Source organism: Chelonoidis abingdonii, chromosome 25, assembly GCF_003597395.2.
Source record: "Chelonoidis abingdonii isolate Lonesome George chromosome 25, CheloAbing_2.0, whole genome shotgun sequence".
Lineage (NCBI taxonomy): Eukaryota > Metazoa > Chordata > Testudines > Testudinidae > Chelonoidis > Chelonoidis abingdonii.
This window is the reverse complement of record NC_133793.1, coordinates 7,097,295-7,119,988: the sequence shown is the minus strand read 5'-3', so window position 1 is coordinate 7,119,988 and position 22,694 is coordinate 7,097,295. Positions and strand designations below refer to the sequence as shown.

Genomic DNA, 22,694 nt, shown 5'->3' with positions numbered 1-22,694 from the left:
TGGGTTTTACACTGCCACCCTGCAGCGGGGGTACCTGGGCTCCTTCCATGTCAAAGCAATAGCTGAGGCCCTAGTGGACTCCAGTGAGGTTCTGGCACGTCTCCCTTGTTAGGGTGAAAAACTAAACAGCTTGTGTGTCTGTCTGGGTGACTCATCTGTTCAGGCTTGGGGGGAAGAGGGAGTTGTGTAAATAGAGGGTCTCACTGTTGTCACTCCAGCCATCCTCCAGGAGGGAAACCCCCAGCTGGTAGCCAAGAAGCAAAGGAGACAGCCAGTTTCAATCATCATCTTTAACCAAAGACACAGAGTTTGTAACGGTTACTCTGCATCTTCTCAAGGCAGATGGTTTTTACAATCAAGGAAATCAAAGCATGACCCCACATTTAAAGAAACAGAAATCAAGGTGCCTGGCTCTAGGGACCAGGGATGAATGTAAAACTCAGGCTTAAAGGATCCAGTGTCACTCCCTGCTACAGGGCATCTGAAAAGCTGCTCACCTCTCCTCCCTCCCCAGGGCTGTCCCTGTACACACAGGGCCTGGCTGGGATGAGAGCACAGCCCTGAAATTACAGAGCATGAGGGGAGTGGAATCTCTCAGGGTGGAGGTTATGGAACTTGGAGAGGCCCCTAAGGCCTGGCCTCAGAGTCCAGATTCTCCTCCTTGAGATCCAGAAGGCTGGCACTGTGGGGGGAGGCCCTTCCTCCTGTCCCAGACAGGTCCTGGCTGGTTACAGCTCAGGGATAAGCACATGCAATGACTGATTCCTCCCCAGACTCACAGGGCAGCAGCCTGGGGCTTGTGCTTTCAAACAGCCCAAAGGAAAAGGGGCTGAACGCTCACCTCAGGGGCCACTTGTGGCTAATAGCAGCTTTGCTGGGCCCTGAGGCAGGGGCACTGCAGGCTGCCTGCCCGATTAACCACTTGCTTGGCTGCCAGGTGGCTATAAATCCCTTTCCAGCTCCTCAGCCCTAACACTGTAGCTTGGGCCTCAGCAGCGTGTAACATGAAGCAGCGTGAGCCTGATTTGTTCAGCACCCTCAGAACTGGCAGAGGGATCCTCCTAAGCCCTGCTTCTCCCCACCCCCAAAAAGAACTTCCCAAGGAACCCTTGCTGGCCTGCCCCTTCCCCCATTCTCAGAGCCCAGCACCACCAAGGGATGGCCCTGCCAGTAGAGCCAGTCAGGCAGGGCCCCCCCATAACACACTAGGGTCCTAGTACTGCCTTTGGGTAGCTCCCTTGCCCAGCTAGGGGGAGGCTTTTCTGGCAGGGGGCAGTTCCTTGTGGTGTTTATGCACTACCACTGGCACCAGGGAATGAGAGCGTCTCCCCTGCCTGAGCAGTAGCGGTGGGGAGCCCTGGCGGCCTGGCTCGGGCAGTGCTTCCCCTCTGGCACCCTGGCCTTGCCTGCCCACTGTCCTGTAACAGCCCTAGAGAGATGGGACAGCAGGCAGCCTGAGGCAGGAGGGAGCTGGGCCTCAGCTACCTGGCTTGTCTGCTGTAACAGCTCTGAACCCCATTTCCCTTCCACTCTCAGTCAGGGCCTATTCAGCACAGACTCACCCCCACCCCCCACATTGCCACTGAAGTGGTCCTTGAGCCTGGGGTGGGCACCCAGCAAGACAGGCATTTACTGCACCTAGGCCAAGCTGCTGCCAGCCTCCATGTGCCTCAGGCCTGGTGCTGTGCCTTTCCAAAGCCAGCCGGGGGCATATCTAGCACTACACTGCATGTCCTGGAACACCAGAGAAGCAAAGCCAGCAGAGGAATTCCTTGGCCAGCCAACCATGTGTCAGCCATCAGGTGTGTAGCATTCAGGACAATCCCATGCAGCAAAGCCAGCAGAGGAATTCCTTGGCCAGCCAACCATGTGTCAGCCATCAGGTGTGTAGCATTCAGGATGATCCCATGCAGCAAAGCCGGCAGAGAAACTCCTTGGCTGGCCAGCCATGCGTCAGCTATCAAGTCCATTGCCTTCAGGATGTGCCTTCAGCTTCTTTTTAAGAAGTGCTTTAATTTTGTGCCGTCTCAGGTGCAGAGAATAGAGCTGATCCTCCGCGCGTGAAAAAACAAGCCCACAGCCAGGCCAACTCCCTGCCCATGCTGCCCCCTGTCCTGCCAAGAGGCCATGCTTCAGGTGGTGCAGCATAGTCTTATAAAAACACCGCCCCACGTTTCTCGCAGCGGCTTCTCTGCAGCCTTCCCTCCTGCACAAACAAAACCAGCAAATCCAACAGGTGAAGGGCGAGGTGCTGGACCCCAGGACAGGGCTTAGAGGTTTTTTTTGTTTGTTTTTTTAAATGCAAAATAAAGCTGTATTATTGAAGAAAGTGAAACCAACACCAGTTTTTGCATAAATATCATCAAGGCCATCAGAGGCTAAGGCTGTTTGCTTCCTTTTATTCAGTCAGTCGTGCCAGCTCCACGCTCATCCTTCCACCTGCTCAGGTCCCTGAGAGAGATTTGTATTCCTGTAGGTCGGGGCACAAGCACAGCAGCTTCATCCTTCAGGCTGTCTCTTCCCGTTTGTCTGCAGGAAAAGGAGAGCGATTCCCGTTAGGTTATCCTGAGCCCAGCACAGTACCGGCTGACCCACTGGGCAGTGAGCGTCACAGGCTCCCCTCTGGCTGAGCCACGGAACATATGTGCCTGTTACAGAGCTGGGGGCTCTAGCCCATGCTGCTAGCTCTGGAAGCCCCAGGTTTGATCTTGGTGTCAGCCATCACTTGACACTCACTGCTGGTTTCTAAAGCTGTAGAGCCTGAACTGATACAGCCTGGGCTCGTGCAAACCCCTCAGCCACTGTTGAACGCCCGAAGAGGTGAAGTTACCTCCCAGCACATCAGCCTGTTTCCGAGCAGCTTTGAGCCAGTTGTTTCTGGACTAACTGATGTTTAGGCAGAAGGATGGGGTCAAACAGCTGGCGCTAGTGGGGATCCTAACAGGGCTACGTTTGTTCCTCGTCTCTCTTTGATTCAGGCCTTAGGAGACAGGTCAGTCACGATTCTCCCCACCATCCCTGCCTAGCACTAAGCTGTTCTCTAGAGGGTTCTGTCATCATCTTCTGTCTGTTTTCTAGCCCTGTTCCTGCCGGTAGAGAGAGAGGGTGAGTGCAGGGCAGCAGAAGAGTTATGCCAGAGGAGAGCTACAGTGGGGGGCATGGGGGCTGCAGGTCAGGAGTGAGGTGCACTGGCAGGGCTGCAGGTCAGGAATGGGGTGCACTGGCAGAGGTGAGAAGCTGCCTGGCACCTACAGTACCCTGTTACACCCTGTGTTTTCTATCGGGAACTACCCCCCGCAATCCCTCTGTACCTTATGCAGGGGGATTCTGCGATGGTGTCGCTGGGCCTGCCAGGTGCCCGCCTCTGCTGCTGTCGGCTCGGGGGGCCGCGTTCACAGACAGTTCGCTCTTAGTCCTGTTCTCTTCTGCCAAGGGAGCCTTTGCTTTATTGTCTAGTAGGGAACAGTTCAGCACTTCCTCCCCCTGCGGCTTTGGACTCACAGGTGACTGAGGCTGCCCCATGCCAAGCGAAGGCTTCCTGGCTATGGGTGGTGGGATCTTGCTGGACTTCCTCTGTGCTTGTGGCTTGCCAGGGGGCACCTGGCCTTGCTGGGTCATTGCTGGGACTGTGGAGCGCTGCCCGGCGAAATTCATCAGCTCAGCTACCAAGTTCCTCTTCAGGTCGGCCTGGGCCTCCGGGGAAGATGGGGTCTCTATGACCAGCTTCTTGGAGCTCTTGGCGAAGATGAAGCTGGCGGTGGAGGCAGGTGATTTGTGGATGGGGGACACCTGGCCATCCTTGGCATCCCCAGTAGTGTGCTCCGAGCTAGAGGCTGCGTGGCCTGGGAGAGTCAGCTTGTTGCTGTTGGTCCGGTCCACCAGTCTGGAGGTTGGGGCGTCTCTGGAGGACAAGGTGGAAGTCTTCAGCCGTACAGCATTTTGCAGTTGGTTCAAAGGCACGGTGTCTTTGGAAGAAGGGGACTGCCGGAGGGACAGGGACTTGCGGATGGGTTTCTGGGGGACCTGCTGAGGCTGCTTCCCTACGCCATCAGCGCCCTGTCCGTTCTGGCCAGGCGTCTGCTTGCCCAGGCCAGCCGGCGCATGCCCATCCACGTTGACCGAGCGCAGGCGCACCATCTGCAGCAGGGAGGGAGTGACAATGGGGAGGTTAGCGTCTTCCTTTGGCATGGGGTTGCTCTTACTGCGAGTGACAGGCTCCTTCTTAGGATCCAATTGGGAGCCATTCGTTGTCTTCTTAAGGCTTGCTTGAGGCTGGAGAGCTGTGGGCGGGGCTGGAGCCGCAGGTGCGGGAGGTGGGGCTGCAGGCACCGCAGGATTGGCCTGGCCAGACTGCAAGTCAGGCGTTGCTCTGGCTGATGGGGACATGGCGGTGGGTGTGGGCAACTCCGCGGCGGGAGCTGGCAGTGCTGACCCAGCCAAGGGGCCCTGTTGCTGCTGAGTCCTTGAGGACACTTTGGCGGAGATTGCAAGTGAGGCTGCCCCTGGACCATCCCCTCTGGGTGCTGCATTGGGGCTGGCTGGCTGCTCTGAGCCCACAGGCTCTGGCTGGGCTGCAACAGAGGAAGTCCCTGCGGTTCTGGTGACAGGGAGCGGCTCTGGCAGGGTGGAGAAGCCGGCCTCATCTGGAGGAGGGAAGTCCGCCATGGACAGATCCTGTTCGTCCAGCGCTGGGGGGGGAGGTGGGGGCCACGAAGGGTCCTGAGGCGCCTCCTGGATAATCTCTGAGTGGGGGGCCTCTGGTCTTGTCTCAGCCTTCTTCACTGGTGGTGGAGGAGGATGGTAGGGAGGTGGAGGAGATGGAGGGGGTGACCTGCTGCTGGGCTTCGGAAGCGCCGAGGGCTTCTGGCTGGCCGTGCTTCGGGCAGGGGAGGAGACAGTGGAGCTGACAGAAGGCGCTGCCTGCTGAGGCTTGGTGGGCGGGGGGGAGATAGGGGCCGGGACCTTGGGGTGAGGAGGAATAATAAACCTGTCCATTCTACTCTGCCAGGAAAGGGCCGGGCCAGCTGGGGGTGCCACAGTCTCTTCAGGGGCTGGGTCAGAGGTGGAGGAGGACAAGGATGTCAGTGAGGAGGAGATGGACAGCGCAGGAGACTGCAGCGAGCAGACCCTCTCCGGTTTCTTTGGCTGGGGCCTCCTCTTTCCTGGAGACGAGGCGTGAGGGCCAAGCCCTTTGGTGGGGAGGGTGGGGGTGCCGCTCTGACTCGAGTAGCCACTGGAGGGTGACATGGTGCGCTTGAATCCCTCGGGGGAGCTCTGCCTGGGGGTGGCCTGCTGCTCCCTGAGGATGACGGCCACCCCCTCCACCTCCCTCCGGAGCTTCTCCCCCGGCACTGGGCTGCACCGGGACACGTCGGGGGAGCTGGTGTCGGCCGAGTAGGCCAGGCTGTCGGAGCGGATGCTGCTGGTCTCGCTCAGCGAGCAGGGCGAGAACACCTCGTCCTCACCCAGGGGGCTCTGGCTCTCCAGATGTGGTGTCCACGGCTCATGCTGGGGTCTGGGATCTGGCCTGGGGGGCAGGCCGAGCACCTTCTGCCCCCCCTCGCCCGCTGCCTGCTGGTGCTGCTGCGCCTTTTGGTGTAGGGAGTGGGTCCTCCTAGGGGGCGCAGGCGGCTTCTTCATCTTCCTGAGGGATACGCTGCGTGTGGAAGAGCGGTCGCTCCTCACGCTCACGGTGTCCGAGCCATCCGCCATGCTGCTGGTGCTGTAGGCAGGTGAGGCCCTGCCGCTGCTGCCCCCCGGCCCCACCGCCAGCAGGCCATGGGCCGTGTAGACAGGCCTGGCCTGGGAACAGGAGTTGGTGCAGCTCGCAGCGCTATAGACACTAAGCTGGTCTGTGTCAGACCGGCCTGCTGTATCTGCCTCGCTGGGTGGCCCAGCCTCGCCCTTACGGCTGTTGGAGCCGCCCTGTGAGGAGATGGTGGAGCTGTCGGATACGATGGTCTCCGTGGACTGGGAGTGGCTCCAGTTGTCGCTCGAGGAGGAGTGCTCCCGGCTGCGGGCGCTGGGCTCCGAGAAGCGGGTGAGGGAGCGGACTGAGGCCGGGCTGGAGGAAACCAGGCTGCAGCGGCTCAGTGTCCGCACGCTGCTCCTGCTCAGCGCGATGACGTCCACCATGGGGGGCAGGACGGCGTTGGGAATGATCTTGGACATGTAGGTGGCCTGGGGGGAAATGGACATAACAGGGCCAAAAAGCTCCGGGGGAGGGCTGGGGTTGGTGGTCATTCCCGGCACAGCCAGTGACTTCGGCCTTAGCAAGGGAGACAGCTTGGCTGCCGTCCTCCTCCCCAGCAGTGTGTCGTCGTAGTAGACACAGTTGATGTGCCTCTGGATGGCTGCGTCTGACTCTGCCTCCTCCAGGGCTTGCAGGGATACACGGGCGCCGCCCTTGGGGGCCGGTGGGGGCTGCAGGTTTCCATTGATGGTGGGGATGTGGATCATGCCACCGTCTGCCTCGCCGCCATTAACCAAGGTGGGGGGTGCCAGGCTGTGGGGGCTCCCAGCCTGTCTGGGGCCATCTTGGGGGGAAACGCTGCCAGGGCGTTTCCTCAGCTCGTGACTGTTTCTCAGACCTGAGGGTGGATAGGAGCAAAATCCGGTATCATTATGAACCGAACCCAGCGGGCAGGCAGCCCTCACTAACTGCATACAGGGGTTACTACGGGCTGGCAAGACTCACTTAAATCAACGCTGGCCACGGCCGGGGGCTTGGTGCAGCTCAGTCCAGCCCATTCTCTCCCTGTGACACTCAGTAGCTCAGACTCCTGAGGGCTGTAATACCATGGTCTGAGTCTGGCTGTCAGAGTGTAAAGTGGCTGGATGGGGTGATGACATCCTGGGTAGCAGAGGTCAGACTAGGGGCTCTGGTGGTCCCTTTTGTCTTATGCTCTGATCCTCCCTGCGGCTCCTTGGACACTTCACTGCTAAAGGGGTGGCACAGGGACCTCCAGGAACAAGCCAGCTCCTAGCCTGAGCCCAGAGCCGAAGTCTCAGCAAGGAGAGAACTCTGGCTCACTGATGCACACGGAGCGGCCGCTGATCCCGAGCTCTCCCTCCAGCAAGGCCCATCCACCCTCCTTACCCAGCTCCTTCTGGACATGCTGGGGGATGCCCAGCACCGTCGTCCTCCTCTCCTTCCTCCTCTTCCCTGCCTTTTCCGAGGCTTTGGGGAAGGAGTCGTGAGGCCGGAAGGTGGAACCTGAAACACAGTTAAGATGAAATAAAGTCCCAGGCTGACAAGCGGGGACCAGCCGCTGGGACGTTGCCTGCGCAGGGTATGCGCCTCTGTAGGAACAGAGGCCCATATCAGACCTACGGAAACAATGGTTTTAAATTGAGGTTGGATTTTACCATGAGTGAGAGGCCCCAGGTCTGTGACCAAAAAGACAGAGACCATGGGAAAGGGGAACTGTTTGTGGTAAACTTGTAGCGACCCTGGAAATACCAGTTATCTTATTTAAGGGTTGGGCCAAGCACCAGAAATAAAGAAAACATGGGTAATTGGGCACCAGGTGCAGTGAGTAATTGGTAGAAAATGCTTAGTCCAGTAGCTAGGGGAAAACATGGCAAAGTGAGATAAGGAAACCTTGGAGAAAGCAGAGTGCAGCTCTCAGCTGAGTTTAGCAAAGGTCCAATAACCAGCAATGCCGTTGCTTGTTTGTTATAGAGCACAAAATGTCCCATATTCTAGGGCTGCTTTGTCCGAGCTCCTATTACCCCTCTGGAGCCATGCCATGATGGGAAGGTATCTCCCAGGTCTGAACCGGTTTTTGGCCAATGCTTACAGCTGGACTGTAGCTGGGTATCGAATATAAGGCCGTATACGCTTATACTGATGCTTTGGATGTAATCAACACCAAGTAGCCGTTGGGGCCAACAATGAAATGCCTGCATGGAAACTGGGTCCTGGTAAACCTTGACAAAGCTACAAGGGAAATGATCTCCCACTGCCTCGCCCACCATTCTGGTGTCTATCTACAAGGATTTCTCCCTGCCACTGCCCTAGAGCACAATCCAGCCCCAGTGCTGGGGAGCCAGGCTCAGGACAACCAGTGGAGCCCTGACAGCCGTGTGAGCGTACACTGAACATCTGCACTATCTATTGTGAGCGGCAGCTGCTTGGAAGAGTACCTACCCCTCCCTGCCAGCGGTCCTGCCCTAACCCCAGAACAGTCCCTCTCCCCCATCTCAGCTGCAAGCTCTGGCCCAAAGGACAGGCTTGATGTCCCTTGTGGAATCACCCAGCAGTCCTCAGGCCACCCAAACCCCAGCTCACGAGGCTCAGCTGGATTCTCACACCATCCAGATGGCTCACCCTCCCCAAAACTCCCATCTCGCCCGCGGCTGGTACCTTTCCTCTGGATCATCTCTGAGCGGATGGAGAGTGTGTCCTCGGAGGCATTCTCTGTTGTGCACGACTGGGTCCTGCTTCGGAAGGAAATCTCATTGTTCTCCGCAGAGGTGTGGGAAGACTGCATGGCGAGGAGAATGGGTTCAAATAAGTCCCGAGCCTTATAGAATCAGATGAGTCCCTCCTTCTGCAAGCCGCTCCCCAGCATCAGAGTCCCCCAACAGGGTCCCTTCTCAGCCAGAAAGCAACTCAGCAGCTCCGCACTTTGAAGACACAAAACTTCTCGGAGGCCCAGTGCTATGAGTCAGCCCCATCTGCATGCAGGCAGAACCCCCTCAACTAGGAGACGGGACCAGAGAGTGCAGACAGGAAAGCCCCCTGTCCTAAGGTGTGTTCAGCCAGCCCCTGGGCCCCCTTGACAGAGAAAACCCAGCCAGAAGGAATGAATGCCCTGCAGTCACCTGACCTGGCACCAGATGGCGCTGCCTACTTCACCTACCGGTGAAAATGAGCCCTTAGCAGCAGTGGCCAGCTGCAGTTGTCTGACTGAGGATGTACTGATTGCAGCTGAAATTAACCTGGCTCCCAAGCAAGTGCAGCCAAACGCAGCGTAACCCTGGTGTGAACCAGGATGAGAGTTCCACGCAGCCCTCGGCACCGCTGCATGTGTCTACACGCGCCCTGAGCTTCCAGGATTTCATCTCATTCTCCCAAGGGAGAGGAGTGCCGCTCGAACATGCCAGATGGGAACGAGGGAGAAGCCTGTAGATGATTAGGAAGGGCACTGGGAGGGATGCAAACAATCACACAGTGGTGGGGCTGCAATTTGCTCAGCGGGACCCCCGAGCCCCCTCCATGGGTGAAACAGCAGCACAAAATCCCAGCTGGCAAATGGGCAACTGTGTTTGCCAGCACCACCCTGCAGTTTATTTCTGCTGCCTCTCTCTGAAAACCAGCACCCTGTCCATCTTCCCCATCTCTCCTCTGTGCCTCCTCTCTCCCCCATCTACACACTTACAGCTGTTAAGGCTGCTAGCTCGCGGCCCAGCGTCACGCTGCTCCTTTGCTAGAGCTCTGTCCAGTCTAATTTTCAACGTTGCCAGCTCTGGGCTTCCCCCATATTCCCTTGAGAAAGCCCAGCAGACCCTATCAGTGGGGAATACGTCCTGACATCCAACCTACATTTTCCTTGCTTGATATTATGGCAACCGAATCAATGGTCTGCAGCTGGGGTGTCTGCAGCCAACATGAATAGTCTTGTGGTTCAAGCATTAGACTAGGAGTCACAAGATCTGGGCTCCATCCCCAGTGACTTGTTGGGAGGCCTTGGCCAAGTCACTTAGCTGCTTGCTGCCTCAGTTTCCCCATTTTTGCAAAGCAGAGATGATAATCCCTGTCTCACAAGGCATAGCGAGCATTATGCTGCTGAAGACAAAGCCTTAGAGGGTATCCTCCGCTTAGCCTCAGCCCATTTAGATGAACCATGCCAGCCTATGAATCATGGTTGCTGCTCTTCTCTGAATTCCCTCTAACATTTGATACTGAGGAGTTCAGAACCTGCCCCACAGGGCTCTAGATGAGGCACTGTGTAGGACAGAGGTCTCAGGTTTGCCTTCCCCAGTGGCTCTGTCTGCCCTACTGAGTTACAGAGGCAAAAAACCAGACAGTCAGCTGTTTGAGCAAATACACACAGTGAGGCTCTAGGGGAGAGAAGGGCGTGGGGGCGGGGGGGTCAGAGGCCCAGAGACTGGCCTAAACCAAGCTTTGGCTAAAGGGATGGACATTTCTCGGCTGTTAGAGACTAGGGAAGATCTGTGGACATGAGCCGAGTGGGTCACAGTCAGGCAGGCCCTCCCCACCGCTCGTTACTGCCAAGATAAACCTAAGGGAATAACTGCAGTGAAGGGAATAGCATGTGCCAGGACACCAGCTCCATGTGACTGCTTGTTTGCAGGGCCTGCCTTTCCCCAGCACAATCAGCAGCACCGGGCTCCCTTCTCCCTGATCCGTTGCAGAACCACCTAAGAACCACATGGCCCTATCAGCTTATACGTCCTGCTGCTTCTTAGTGTCACAGCATCTGATTTCATCTCTCAGCTCCTCGTATTCCCCCAGAGTTTCCCTTCCCTGGCCATCATCCCTGATAAGCTGCTTGCCAGGATGCTCCTTCACAGCCTGGTTCCTTTAGATCCAGCGTGAGCAAAAAGGTGCCCGAGAATGTCTCAGGGATGCCCAGGCCTTCCCCATGACGGGGGCGTGGGAGCAGCCAGGAACATTCACCGCCCAACGCTGTACCAGCCCCACTGCAGGGGCAATGACTGCCATGTGCATCAGCAGAGTGTGCTGCATGCCAACCAGCACTCTAGCCCAGAGAGCCACAGGCGGGGGGGCGGTGAGGGCAGTCACCCACCTGGATGCTGTTGCTGTCTCCCTGGTCCCAGCCGCTTCTGGTCTGTTTTTGTTTTTCTGGAAGAGCAAAGAGGGAAAAAAATTCCTAAGGAAAATGTCAGAGAGGAGTTGTCCCATCGAACTGCGGGCTGGCAGAACCGCTGTGCTTGGAGGCATGGCCTGGGGGCACAGGAACGGAGAAGCCCAGAGCAGGGCTGGGGGACAGCAGGTGATGTGGCCTGTGTGTCCTGCAGATCAATATGCTCCCTCCCCCTTATGCCCCCTGCCTCAACCACTCCACCTTCTCTGCCAGCCCCACAATGACTGGACTTCTAGTCAGACACAAAAACAGCCCACCCACAGCCCCCTGCTTGTCCGACCGACGAGCAGGGGCAGCGTGGATGGTTGCAGGCTGGTGGAATATATATACTGTGTGAGAGTGTTACATTCGGGGGGGGAGTGTCAGATTTATGCAACCCCCTCCTGCTCTGGCTTTTCCTCCCCTTCAGTATGCCGGCTGCACCAGTGCTGCCTCCTCTGACACTTGCCTCCCACCAAGACACGTGCCCCGTTTGTATCCCCAGGGAGCACCAGGCCTGCCCCATCCCCTGGGAGACCCTCTCCCCTGGATGCATGCTCAGGGGAAAGCAGGAGCAGAGCAGAGTGCCTGTAGTGGACAAGCAGCCCCGTGGGATGGTGCGTACCTTGGTGCTGCAGAGATTTGAGCCCTGCCTGAGCCTGGTTGTGCAGCTCTTCCAGGTGCGGCGGACGGCTGCTGGGGAAGAAGACATTGTCGGGCTGCTCCTCTCCCGCCTTGTACTGGACATTCAGCCTCTTGTTGTTCTCAGCCTTGGCAGAGCCTGGGAAGGCAAAAGGAATCAGCCTAGCACCCCCACATCCCAGCCCCTGCCGTGGGGGCTCCTGGCGCCCTCCAGTGGGACGGGGAGGAGACAGCAAGAGGCCGCTCCCGGCCTAGGCTCCCCCTCCACACCAGTGCTGAGCAGCCCTCACACTCACAGCTTCCTGGTGTGGTGGCTTCATCGAGGGACAAATATTTGTTCCTATCCTCGCTCCCGGTTGACTGACTGTGAGCGAGATGGAAGCAGAGCAGTGCAGCCACCTGGCCTGCAGGAATCCTGGTGCCCAGGTGCGTGAGGGAGAGGGCACTGGGCCCAGCTGGGGTATGGAGGGGCATTGACACGTTATCATTTGGGCTGCATGAGGGTCAGGAATGGTGAAGGGCAGCTCTGGGCGTCTGGCTTCCAGCCCTGCTAAAGCCATGGGAAATTCCCCTTGGTTGTGTGGCTCCCATCAACAGCTTGCACAGATAGCAGGTGTTCCGGGGGTGGGAGGGGAGAGTGCATTACAGAAAGTAGGGGGAGCCTGAACAGAAGCAGATGTGTAAATGGGGGGACCCTGGGGGACTTCTGGGGAAGCAGCACATGTGAGTTCCCTGCACTCACTGGAGGCCTAGGCTGTCTCGCTCTCACCTGGTCCTGCTCACACATACACCCAGCCACACCAGTGGGATGCCAACGATTCCTGCTTCACCCCCAGGGCTCTACCCAGCGCCCATCAAGCCATGCGAGCCCCTCACCACCTGGCCGCAGGTAGGGAGGGGCCACCCCATCCTGTACAGACAGGAGCTGAGGCCCAGGGTGGATTCAGTGCATTATACAGCAACAAGTGCCTGCTCGGTGCCCTAGTCACTGGACCGTCCTTCCTAAGCATTAAGAGGATCTCCATCGCCCTTGGGGGCAGGGCCAGGGTTAACTAGCTTTCCCTGACGAAGCTAGGGGCAAAGCTGAGGGCCTGGCCCTGCTGGGGAAGGTCAGTGCTCAGGGCAGGTCTACACTTAAGCTGCCGCTGCGCCACTGTTGCATATTAGTGAAGACACTACTATGGTGCAGTAGCTATGCCGACGGGAGAGGCGGTAGCTATGCCGACGGGAGAGGCCCTCCCATCGCCCTTGCGCTGCCCACACCAGGGGTTAGGTCGGTATAAGTGCAGTGCTTCCGGGGGTGGATTTTTCACACCCCTGAGCGACATAGTTATACTGATGTACGTTTATAGTGTAGACCTGGCCGCAGTCTCTGCTCTAGGAACCCTCCCCTTGGCATCCCCTCTGCTGGAGTCTGTATCCCCATGGCCTGGCATTTCTGACTCTGTGATGCTAGTAGGAATCAACAAGCCAGCTAGGCGAGTCCAGGGCTTTTGCATTTCCTGTATCTATTGCAGCAGAATCCTTCACAGTCAGCTCCTCTTACAGCCCTGCGCTGGCAGAGGTGACCTAATACCTTCCCCACCAGCCCCTGGCTTTGGCAGCGGGAGGCTGCAGGTCTGACTCTGCTCTTTTGGAAGTGGATCCTGTGCCTTTAAAAAGAATGCACTGAATAAGTGAAAGCTCCCCAGGGTGTATCACATGACTGATACCAGAAATATCTGTGCACCTTGCACATAAACCAAATGAGCCAGCAGTTCAGGGCAGCTTAAAGGGACAGGCCACACCAGCCCTGGGGAGAGCCCTCCATAGAGCCCCAAAGCCTCCAACTTCACTTCAGGGACTAAGGAGCCAACCCTAACCCAATGGGAGCAGAGGGTGCCCAGTGCCTGGCAGGATGGGACCAGGGGGCTGTTCGGCACAATCTCAGAGCAAGAGGGTAATTGCCGGCTGATTTACTTCTGCCCTAGTGATCAAAATACCTTGAGAAACAGTCAGGCCCTTAAATACATCCTTAATAATAGTACTGACATGCTGTTTATAGCGCAACTTCGAGCCAATATACGACTAATACGTTGTCCTTATTATACAGCTCCTTTCATCTGAGGATCCCAAAGCACATTACAAACACGAATTAAGCATCATAATTGACTCTCTTCCCCAGGAAGTTGCTATATATTGTAATAAACTTGCGTTTGGGGGCATCACTGTCTTCCACTAGGGTGGAATCAGAATAGCTCAACTGAGTCATAGCCCACAGGTGGATAATAACTAAGAGAGAATCTCCTTACATTCAAGTGGCAGGGGCCTGTGGACTTGAAATGAAACAGGAGGACCAATTTTCTATCCCCACAGTTTCTGTGAAGTTCTGAGCAGCTGCAGGGCTTAACACAGGATTCAGAGTTGTCATTAACTGGCTACAGTGGGATTTAGTCCCAGATAATTATCCCCATTTCACAGATGGGGAAACTGAGGCACAAATCACTTGCCCAGAGTCACACAGTGAGTCAGTGGAAGAGCCAGAAACAGAGCCCAGGGCTTTGAGTCCTAACCCCCTGCTCCAGTCACTGGGCATTTACACAGATTTTGTACCAGTATGACTGACAGGGGTGTGATTTTTTATCAGTAGTTATGCCAATGCAAGCCCTAGTGTGAAGGCAATTTTACCAGTATAGCTGTTCCCGTACACGGTAAAAGCACCTTCATACCCGTAGATCTGCATTCACCCTAGAGGGTTGGTATTCCTGCAACTATCCCGCTATGGCTACAGCAGTATGACTTGCATGCATAGACAAGGCTTTATTTATCCACACCAGAAATTTGTATTCATTTCTTCTGCCCACAGACCAGCAGGAAGGAGGAAGCACTGGCTTCAGAGTATTCTCCATGGGCTTCCCACAGCCAGCCGAGATGAAGGAGGGAAAGGGTTGGTGACCAGGACAATAACTGAGACCTACCAAATTTTGTGGTTGGAGATCAGATCCCACCCCAGCCACATACCTTCCAAACTGGCTCTCTCTTTCCCATTCCACAAGGCCTTCCTCCCACATTCCCCCTTCTGTCCACGATCTCACGCTTTCCCTCAGCTTTGCACCTCTTCTCTCCAGGCATGTAGCACTTATACCTTCGAACCGTACTTCAGCCTCAGACCCCGTCACAGGGAGGGGAGGGTTATTATCCCAAGCCACAGAAAGGTGAAGGGACGTCCCAATGTCATCTTCAGAGCAAAACTCCCTTTTTGGAAGAGATGCTCTGGTCGAACACAGGTTACAGGGCCTAACGCAGAGGGACTTGGGGAAAGTTCTCTGGCCTGTGCTCCACAGGGGGCCAGACAACATGATCTCATGGTCCTTCTGGCCTTGGAATCAATTCATCTCTGAATGAGGTGTCCCAGCCAATCAGTGGCAGAGCTGGAAAAAGAACCCAGGAGTCCAGGCTGGTTCTTACCCAGGTTATTGCCTTACTTCACCCCACTAGTTACTAGTGCACTGAAGCCTTCCACATGCCGACCCCAGGCTGCCCTGGAACACCTCACCCCCACCTGCCTTTTCTCTGCTTAGCAACAAATCAATAAAGTGCTTTCCATGCTGGGGAGGTTTCATCCTCACTTGCCTGAGAAGGACAAAGCTGGGGGTGCAGACCCCGCGCCCAACCGTCTACCGGTATCTTTGTCCAGGGAAAGTGAGTTTGTACATTGGACGCAGGTTTGCCACCAGCAAAGGAGATAAGTGGCAGGGGAGGGGGTGGGAGTCTGAAGTGAAACAAGTAAATAAAGTAGAAAATTCTCCTCCCACCTCAGCATTTACACCCCTTACAGCACTCCAACCAGGCATCTCAAAGCCCCTCAAACACAGGAATTAATTGATCCCCACAATCCCCTTCTGAGGCAGGGAAGTATTTACCCAATTTTTTAAAATGGGGAAACTGAGGCACAGAGGGAGGCTGCGACTGGCGCACGGTCACCCAGCCAGTCGTCCTAACTTCCAGTCCCCTCCTTTATTTCTTAGGCCACACTTCCTACCCCATTCCAGTGAAATCATCTCCTTCCCTGTGGTAGCAAGCGAGATTCTCATCTCAAAGCCTCCATGCACACTGCTGCTCAGTGGACTGAGGCATCAGCAGCTGGCTCTCACTAGCTGCCCCGGGCTCCAGGATCTAAGTAACCTGCCCTGGATGAGTTCTGCGGAGGGGTGGTCATGCTTCCTACTGTCTACCCTGGGAGACAGGCGAGTGCTGAGTCAGCTCAGCAGGCTCTCCCCTTCAGCCTACGTTTCCTGCCCATTATGGCTCATCTCATTCTAGCTGCCCTGCAGCAGTGGAGAGAAAAACAACTTTGTGCTGAAGAAAGGATGGGAGAGGATGAGTAGCTGACAGAGGCCGTGGAATCACCACAGAGGCACCAACTGTTGCCCTGCACACACTTCCCAGTGTCGTCTTCGCCAATTGCCCAGTTAGCAGGCCACACACACACACAGGGCCTCTAGCCCAAACAGCGAGAGAACCACCCCTCCTCCACAGCATCTCTGCCACTGCTGCACACACCCCATGTATGCACTCACATTAAAAGCCAGGCAAATGAAATACCGACTGCTTCAGCAGCTCCAGATCTGCACAATGGGGAAAGGATACAGGACAATAGACAGGATTCCACCCTGCTAAGCCGCACAGAAAAAGAGATTCTCTCCCAGCCAGGCAGCATCTACAGCCAGCCAGCCGCAGGGTCAGACATGGGCAGAAACAGCAGAGCCAAAGCATCCGGGATAAGTTGTGATGGAGACTACAAAGCACATGCAACCCAGTTTATGGGACCCAGGAGCTCTCTCTCTCACCCCACCAGGGCCAATGCCTTCATCCAGAACCCTGGTCCACCCCCATAGGAGCGTGCATACCCCAACCAAGCCCTTTACGGATGTGATTTCAACACGATCACTCCCCCAGCCTGGACACGCTCTGCAAGTCATCTTCAGGCAGGAAGCAGCTCACTGGTTTATTCCGTTAACTTCCTAACAAGTAGGGTGACCAGACAGCAAGTGTGAAAAATTGGGACGGGGATGGAGGGTAATAGGTGCCTATATAAGATAAAGCTCCATATATCGCGACTGTCCCTATAAAATTGGGACATCTGGTCACCCTACTAACAAGAGCAGCCGCTGCTGCGGTGACCTTTCCCTGCCCAACCCAGAGAGGCAGCCAGCTAGAACAGGATCCTTCTCGCACCACGCCAGGGAGCCACCCCAGCCCCACAACACAAGGGGGGCAGGGAGACTTCATGCTTGGAGGTCACCAGTGGCCAGGGTTGCAGAAGGACAAGGGATCGTCCCACCGAGGCTGTACTCACCTTTCTTCTTAAACAGAGTCAGGAGCGAGGGGAGGTTTCTGCCAAGGAAAACCACCATCCTGGCAGCTGGCAGGCTCTTGTGCCAAGGGACCCTCCAGAGATGGGGCTACACAGCCAAGAACTCCTGCCACACTAGGGTCCCAGCTCAGGCTGCTGCCTTTATCCAGCTGCCTCCCAGCATTCAGCATCCCCGGCGCTTTCTGCTGCCTCTCTCCTTCACGCTCATCTGTGCCTCTGGATCCAGCAGAACGATGCACAAAACCAGCTGCACGGAGACGCTGCTGGTGCGGCAGCCTCCATACAGAGAGCAGGGCTGGAGAACTGTGAACTCAAGGACAGGGAAAGGAGCAGGGCGCGGTGGGGGGAGGGATCTCATCTCCCTGGGTCTCTGCATCTCCTTGGAGGCCAGCAGGGGAGTGAATACCAGCCCCCAGCTGTTCCAACTGCACTGTTCATTCACTGAAAAAGAAAAGCAGCCCCTCCCCTGCACCCCCTCCTCCCCTCCAGGCCCAGTGTCTGTCCCCGAGCACAGATGCTGCATCCAGAGTGGGAAGAGTTCAGAAAACGCTTCCCACCCACCCAGGAAACTAAATCCAGAGCAGCTGCCTGGAGTGATACACCCCAGCAGGAACAAGCCTGTATGGGCCACAGGGCAAAGGCAAGAGGGAGCCACGGGGGTTGATCCCAGCTCCCACCTAGAGGAGCCTGGGAAACCCAGGGGAGCCATTGGCCTGTGCCTGTGGAAATTCCGGTGAGCCCTTTCACTGGGCCCTGCTGGACGGAGCAGACCTCTTGCTCTCTTCCAAACCCGAGTTGGCAGCTGTCAGGAGCTCACAAATTTTCAGCTGGAACTTCCAATCTGGCATCCAGGGTAGCAGGGGCTTTTCCTGGACTGAGGGCGAACCTTTGGGACAGACCAGGGCGATGAGGCAGAGACAGCTCAGGAGTAACTATCCCCAGGCTTGGATGGACAGACGGACACACACACACAGTCAGCAGGGGGATGGACGGTTGTTCCCAGAGCACTAGGCAGTTTCACCCTGGTTGGCACGATCATCCCCTCCCCCCAGCTCTCTGATGCCACTGAGGGAGAGGGACAATACAGAAAAGCGACCCCAAAGCAGATCTAAACGACTAGCTGAGGAGGGATGAGAGTGGCCCAGGCAGCACCTTCCCCATGTGCCGAGTCAGCAGAGCAGCCTCCCTTCGGATACTGGGCCGAATTCTCTTTGACTGTGGAGGGGGGTGTGCAGGAGACCTCATCACCCAGCTGAGTAGGACATCCCTCCATCTCACTCCTGCACATGGAGACATTCACCCAGGGCCTGTCCCACCCAAATGACTGGCGGGACTTCAGGGAGGGCACGACCCATGAACACACCGGCCTGGGAGCTGTCCTTGCCTGGACACATGTGGGGACAAGGAGTCTAGAAGGCTCTGCTGGAGAGGGACCTGGGGAATTAGCAGCAACCAGCTAGCAGCCCCACGGTCTGATAACCATTCCCCCGCCAAACCCATGGGTCGCAGACCCCGTGGGTACTACGGAAACACCCTATGCGGGGGGGAGCCTGTTTAGTGACTAGACTCCTGGATTCTATTCCTGGCTCTGCCACTGACTCCCCGGGACTCTGGGTGAGTCACAGCCCCATGTTATGCCTCAGTTTCCCCATCTGGAAATTGATGCTGACATGTCTCCTCTCAGAATTAATGAAGGCTTGCAAAGTGGTAGAGACGTGCGAAGGGTCACTAACATAGATACGTGGAGCTAAGGCCAGGGCTACACTAGAAAGCTTTGTTAGCAGGGTTATACTGGTAAGCCCTCCAAGCGAAGACACAGCTTATACCGGCAAAAGCATGCTTCTGCTGGCATAGCTTATATTGGTTCCCTGAGTGACATGTTCTGTACCCACCAAAGCACTTTTGTGCGAATATAACTGTGCCTACACTGGGATCTTGGACAGTTTAGAAACGCCGTACAAAAACCAACCACCACGCAGCTGACACGGCTAGATCAGCAAACATTTCTTGTGTGGACCTGGCCTGAGCCTCACGGCCCCCTGAGAGGCAGATCAGGATTATCCTCATTTTCCAGAGCGGGAAACTGAGGCATAGCAAGGGGCTGTAATTTGGCCAGGGGGTGACACGGAGCCTGGCAGAGCCAGGAATAGAACCCAGAGGTCTTGGCAACCAATCCAGACCACACTCCCTCCCTCCCTCCCCACACCTCCCCCTACAATGGTGCATGCCCCTCACTTGTCAGCATTCCCCAGCATTCATCTTGGCCCCTCTCCAGCACTGGGATCCCTTCCTCTCAAGCTCTGGTCCCCTCCATTCCATGGGCATCACTGAGTTCATTCCTGCTGGCTGGCATGGCCCTCCCCTTACCGCTCTTCTGGGGAGCTGAACCTCTGCCTCTCACTTCTGAATATTCATCAGGACTCTGGAGAGAGGCTCCCTGGAAAGGGCAGGCCAGCACCATCTGGCATGCGGGGAGGTCCGGGTCTGTTGCACAACCCAAGGAAAAGTGCAAGAGGCTGGCTGCAGCTGCAGTGCGGAGAGACAGAAGGGGAGTCTGCTAATTCTCCCTTGCAGTGTCCCTCATCCAGGGAGAAACAATGCCTGGCAGGGTGCAGGGAGGACATCAGGCAGCTGGGATCAGAGATCGCTGAGGAGGAGGGAGCCAGAGGGCCAGGCACCAGGGATGGGAGACTAGGAGGTGGGAGAGGAGCCCAGGGCAGAAAGGGAGCACAGGGCTCTCTGTGCCCCTTCTCTCCCCCAGGATACCCTACATCCCTATCCTGCACAGGCTTCAGCTCCAGTCCCACTGGAGAGTCAACCTCAGCCCCAGTTCTGAGGCTCATTTTGTAAGTCCTGGTACGTAAGATGTCTCTGCACCCTAGGGTGACCGCTCCCTGCTGCCCACAGCCCTTAGACACAGGGCTCAGAGGGCCTTCCCTGCAGACCTTACAGACATGCTCCTGTGGGATTTCTAGGCGCTACCAGATGGGTCAGGCACATGTCCCAGACCGGAAGCACATAGGGCTGTTTGTACACGTATCACCGATGGCTCCATCCTGTTCAGTGTTCAGAGGAAGGATAGAGGTTGTGTCCTTGAGGTAACTACATTAACAGTGTGGCTGCTTCACTCTATATTCCAGCCAGAGCCCCTAATCTGCGTGATGAGTCCATATGTCCAACTTACAGTACATGCTCCAGCAGGATCACAACATAGGGAGCGAAGGACGTGCCCCAAAGTTGTCAGGAGCAGGGGATGGAGCTGAAACTTCACCCAGAAGGCACTGGGCCAAGGTAGGAAGAGACACCTGTTACCCAGGAGGTGGGGATTCCTATTGCCTTGGGGTTAGCTCACATAGCCAGGGTAACGAGAGAGGCAGCATTAACTAGTGGTTTGAGAATGGGGCAGGGAATTAGGGTCAGGTTCCCGAGTCCTACCCCTGGCTCTGCTGCCAACCTGCAGCACGACCTTGGGCAAGTCACCTAACCACTCTGTGCCTTGGTTTCCCATGTGTAAAATGGGAGGTGATGACAGTAATCAGTGACCCCCAGGGCAGTAGGATTGACTGATGTTCACACAATGTAAAGTGCCAAGTATCAGCACATTCATGTTCCCTAGGAACGTGTTGTCAATATGCTGCACACCACGGCCACTGGGAACCTCATGCCCATGGAAACCAAACCCCTACAATGAGCTAAAGAATCTCCATCAGCTGTTGACAGTATAGGCCTATGACACGCAGTGGAGCAGTCTGGATTACATCCACTACCAGAAGACAATGGCATGTACAAATAAGCCAGTGCATCACACTACTGTTACTACAAGGGCTTCACTCCTGTTTACTGGTTTAATTCCCTGTCCTTCCAAGTGAATCTGAATCTAAAGCACCTCTGAGGCCTAGTAGGACAGGCAATGTACCCTAGTAGATAGAACTGGGACCCAAGAGACCTGGGTTCTATTCTTGGCTCTGCCACTGGTCTGGTCACTTCCCCTCTCTGTGCCTTGGTTTCCCCATCAGGAAAGTGGGGATAATGACGCCGACCTCCTTTGTAAAGTACTCGAGATCTGCTGATGAACAGTGCTATGAGAGCTGTGCATTATTGAAATGAACTGCGCATCCCCAGAAAATGGAACTCCCTGCGAGTTGATAGTTTTAAGTGAAAGGTCCATGCCAACACACATTCCAGTTGTCGACCCCCCGCCCCCCCCACACACACACACAAAGTTTGGTTATTTTAAAACATGCAAAAACACCATTCTGTCTTGGGGACAGCACCTTCTGCTGCACAGCCCTTGCCAGATGCAGGTGGCAGGCAGACAGTGCCGGGAAGGGGAGCGCGATGATTACAGGGCTCAAGGAAGGGCTAATCTCTTAGAAAGCATGTGGAATTCTTTTGATTTCTCCCCTAGCTGTAATGGGATTGCAGACGGCCAATGAGAACAGAGCACTGGCATCTCCTCCAGAGCATCAGGAACAGCAGGATGCACTCAGATCACTGCACTGGGGGGGGCTGGGTTCTCCCTTGGCAGTGTTCAAAGTGGAGTAGGAGGGGTATATTTCCCTGCCTTTGCAGGGAATCACCCCTGGCCTCTTTGGATCTCCCTAAACCATCCCAGCCAGGAGGCCTCTGATCTCTGGTTCATGATGGTGCTTTGCACCAAGTGGCAGGCAGTTTCCAAATATTTTTTTCTGCAGGAGGAGATTCCCCAAACTCTTGCTTCGCTTCCCCTCCAGGGAGAAGACCCTCCAACACCTCCCATTTCCCCACTCCTGCCAGTTCCTGAGTCCAAACACACTCTCTGGAGTGTGCCATTTAATTATCCTGGTGAGACACAGCTGCAGACTGAAAGGAGTTACCCACAGCAGATGCAGAGCTCTGCACCGGAATCCATGTGTAGGTGGACAGTGGGAACAGGCAGCTCTCCCATCCCCCAGCCTCCTACAGCCCTTAGCTTTTCTGCTCTGCGGGGCAGGGTCTGTGTTTCCCTCCCATATGGACAGCACCTTGCACATTGTGCTACCAGCAAGCACACAGCCAGAGCTACCCCCCAGCCAAGCAGCATCTTGCATAGAAAAACTTCCCCAACTTCCCTCTAGGCAGAACCCATGCTGGTGCTGGTACATTGCATTGCACTCTCCAACAAGTTTCCCTCTCTCTGAGCTCGCTATGCCCTCCGCCCCACTCCTGTCAAAGCCAGACACCCTGGAACATCAGCGTGTGCAGGATTGGGCCCTGTTAAACAAACATTTGCACAAAGGGGCAGCGTTAGCTGCGGGTTGATGAAGCCTGGTTGTTTTCACAGCCCAAGTGGAATGCACTCTAATTAAAAGGGCTGATAATGCACAAAGCGAGGAGCCACGTGCGGCACTGAACGCTGCCCTGCTCCTCTCCTTATGCTGCTGTTGCAACACATCATGAGCCATGATGTTAGCCACGGCAAACAGCGGGCACTGCTGCCAAAGAAGATCCTGCCCCTGGTACCGTCCAGCGCTGCAGGGAAGCAGAGGGCCATCCCTGCTTGGGAAAAGGGCCTCCTGTCCCATTGAGCCACAGCGGAAGAGTTCAGCTCACCCTGCACCGACTGAACGGGAGAACCAACTCACCGGCTGGCTGCCACGCCAGGGAGCAACTTTGACCACCACAGCCCACTGAGAACACGTTCCACTTTAGGGTCCAACCCACTCTCCCTCGCTAGGGCAGGAAGGAGCTGCATGATTCACAAACCCATCCCAGTGTTTACCACCTCAACGACAAAGCCATTGAATAGTCTCTCGCACTCCCAGATAGGCCCCCAGTCCAGCAAGGCACTTAAGCACATGCTCACATGAGCAGTTCCCTCCCTTTGATTCAGGGGCATGCCC

At 56.1% G+C, this 22,694-nt stretch overlaps 1 protein-coding gene across 3 annotated transcripts in view; it reads right to left on the bottom strand.

Annotated features, from left to right (window-relative positions):
- Nucleotides 1-273: 273 nt before the first annotated feature.
- The window catches only part of NHSL3 (NHS like 3), a 53,011-nt gene continuing 30,590 nt past the window's right edge, over nucleotides 274-22,694 (bottom strand). For 2 of the 3 annotated variants that reach the window (XM_032787767.2, XM_032787768.2), the window contains exons 2-7: nucleotides 11,461-11,616; nucleotides 10,779-10,834; nucleotides 8,369-8,489; nucleotides 7,100-7,216; nucleotides 3,312-6,590; nucleotides 274-2,529 (exon numbers count right to left, since the gene is read on the bottom strand). In XM_032787767.2, the coding sequence (XP_032643658.1) occupies nucleotides 3,313-6,590; nucleotides 7,100-7,216; nucleotides 8,369-8,489; nucleotides 10,779-10,834; nucleotides 11,461-11,616 (3,728 nt within the window). In that variant the 3' untranslated portion in view covers nucleotides 274-2,529; nucleotide 3,312. Of the gene's footprint in view, nucleotides 2,530-3,311; nucleotides 6,591-7,099; nucleotides 7,217-8,368; nucleotides 8,490-10,778; nucleotides 10,835-11,460; nucleotides 11,617-16,815; nucleotides 17,212-22,694 lie in introns of those variants that run through there. The other variant, XM_032787770.2, reaches the window with a different exon arrangement.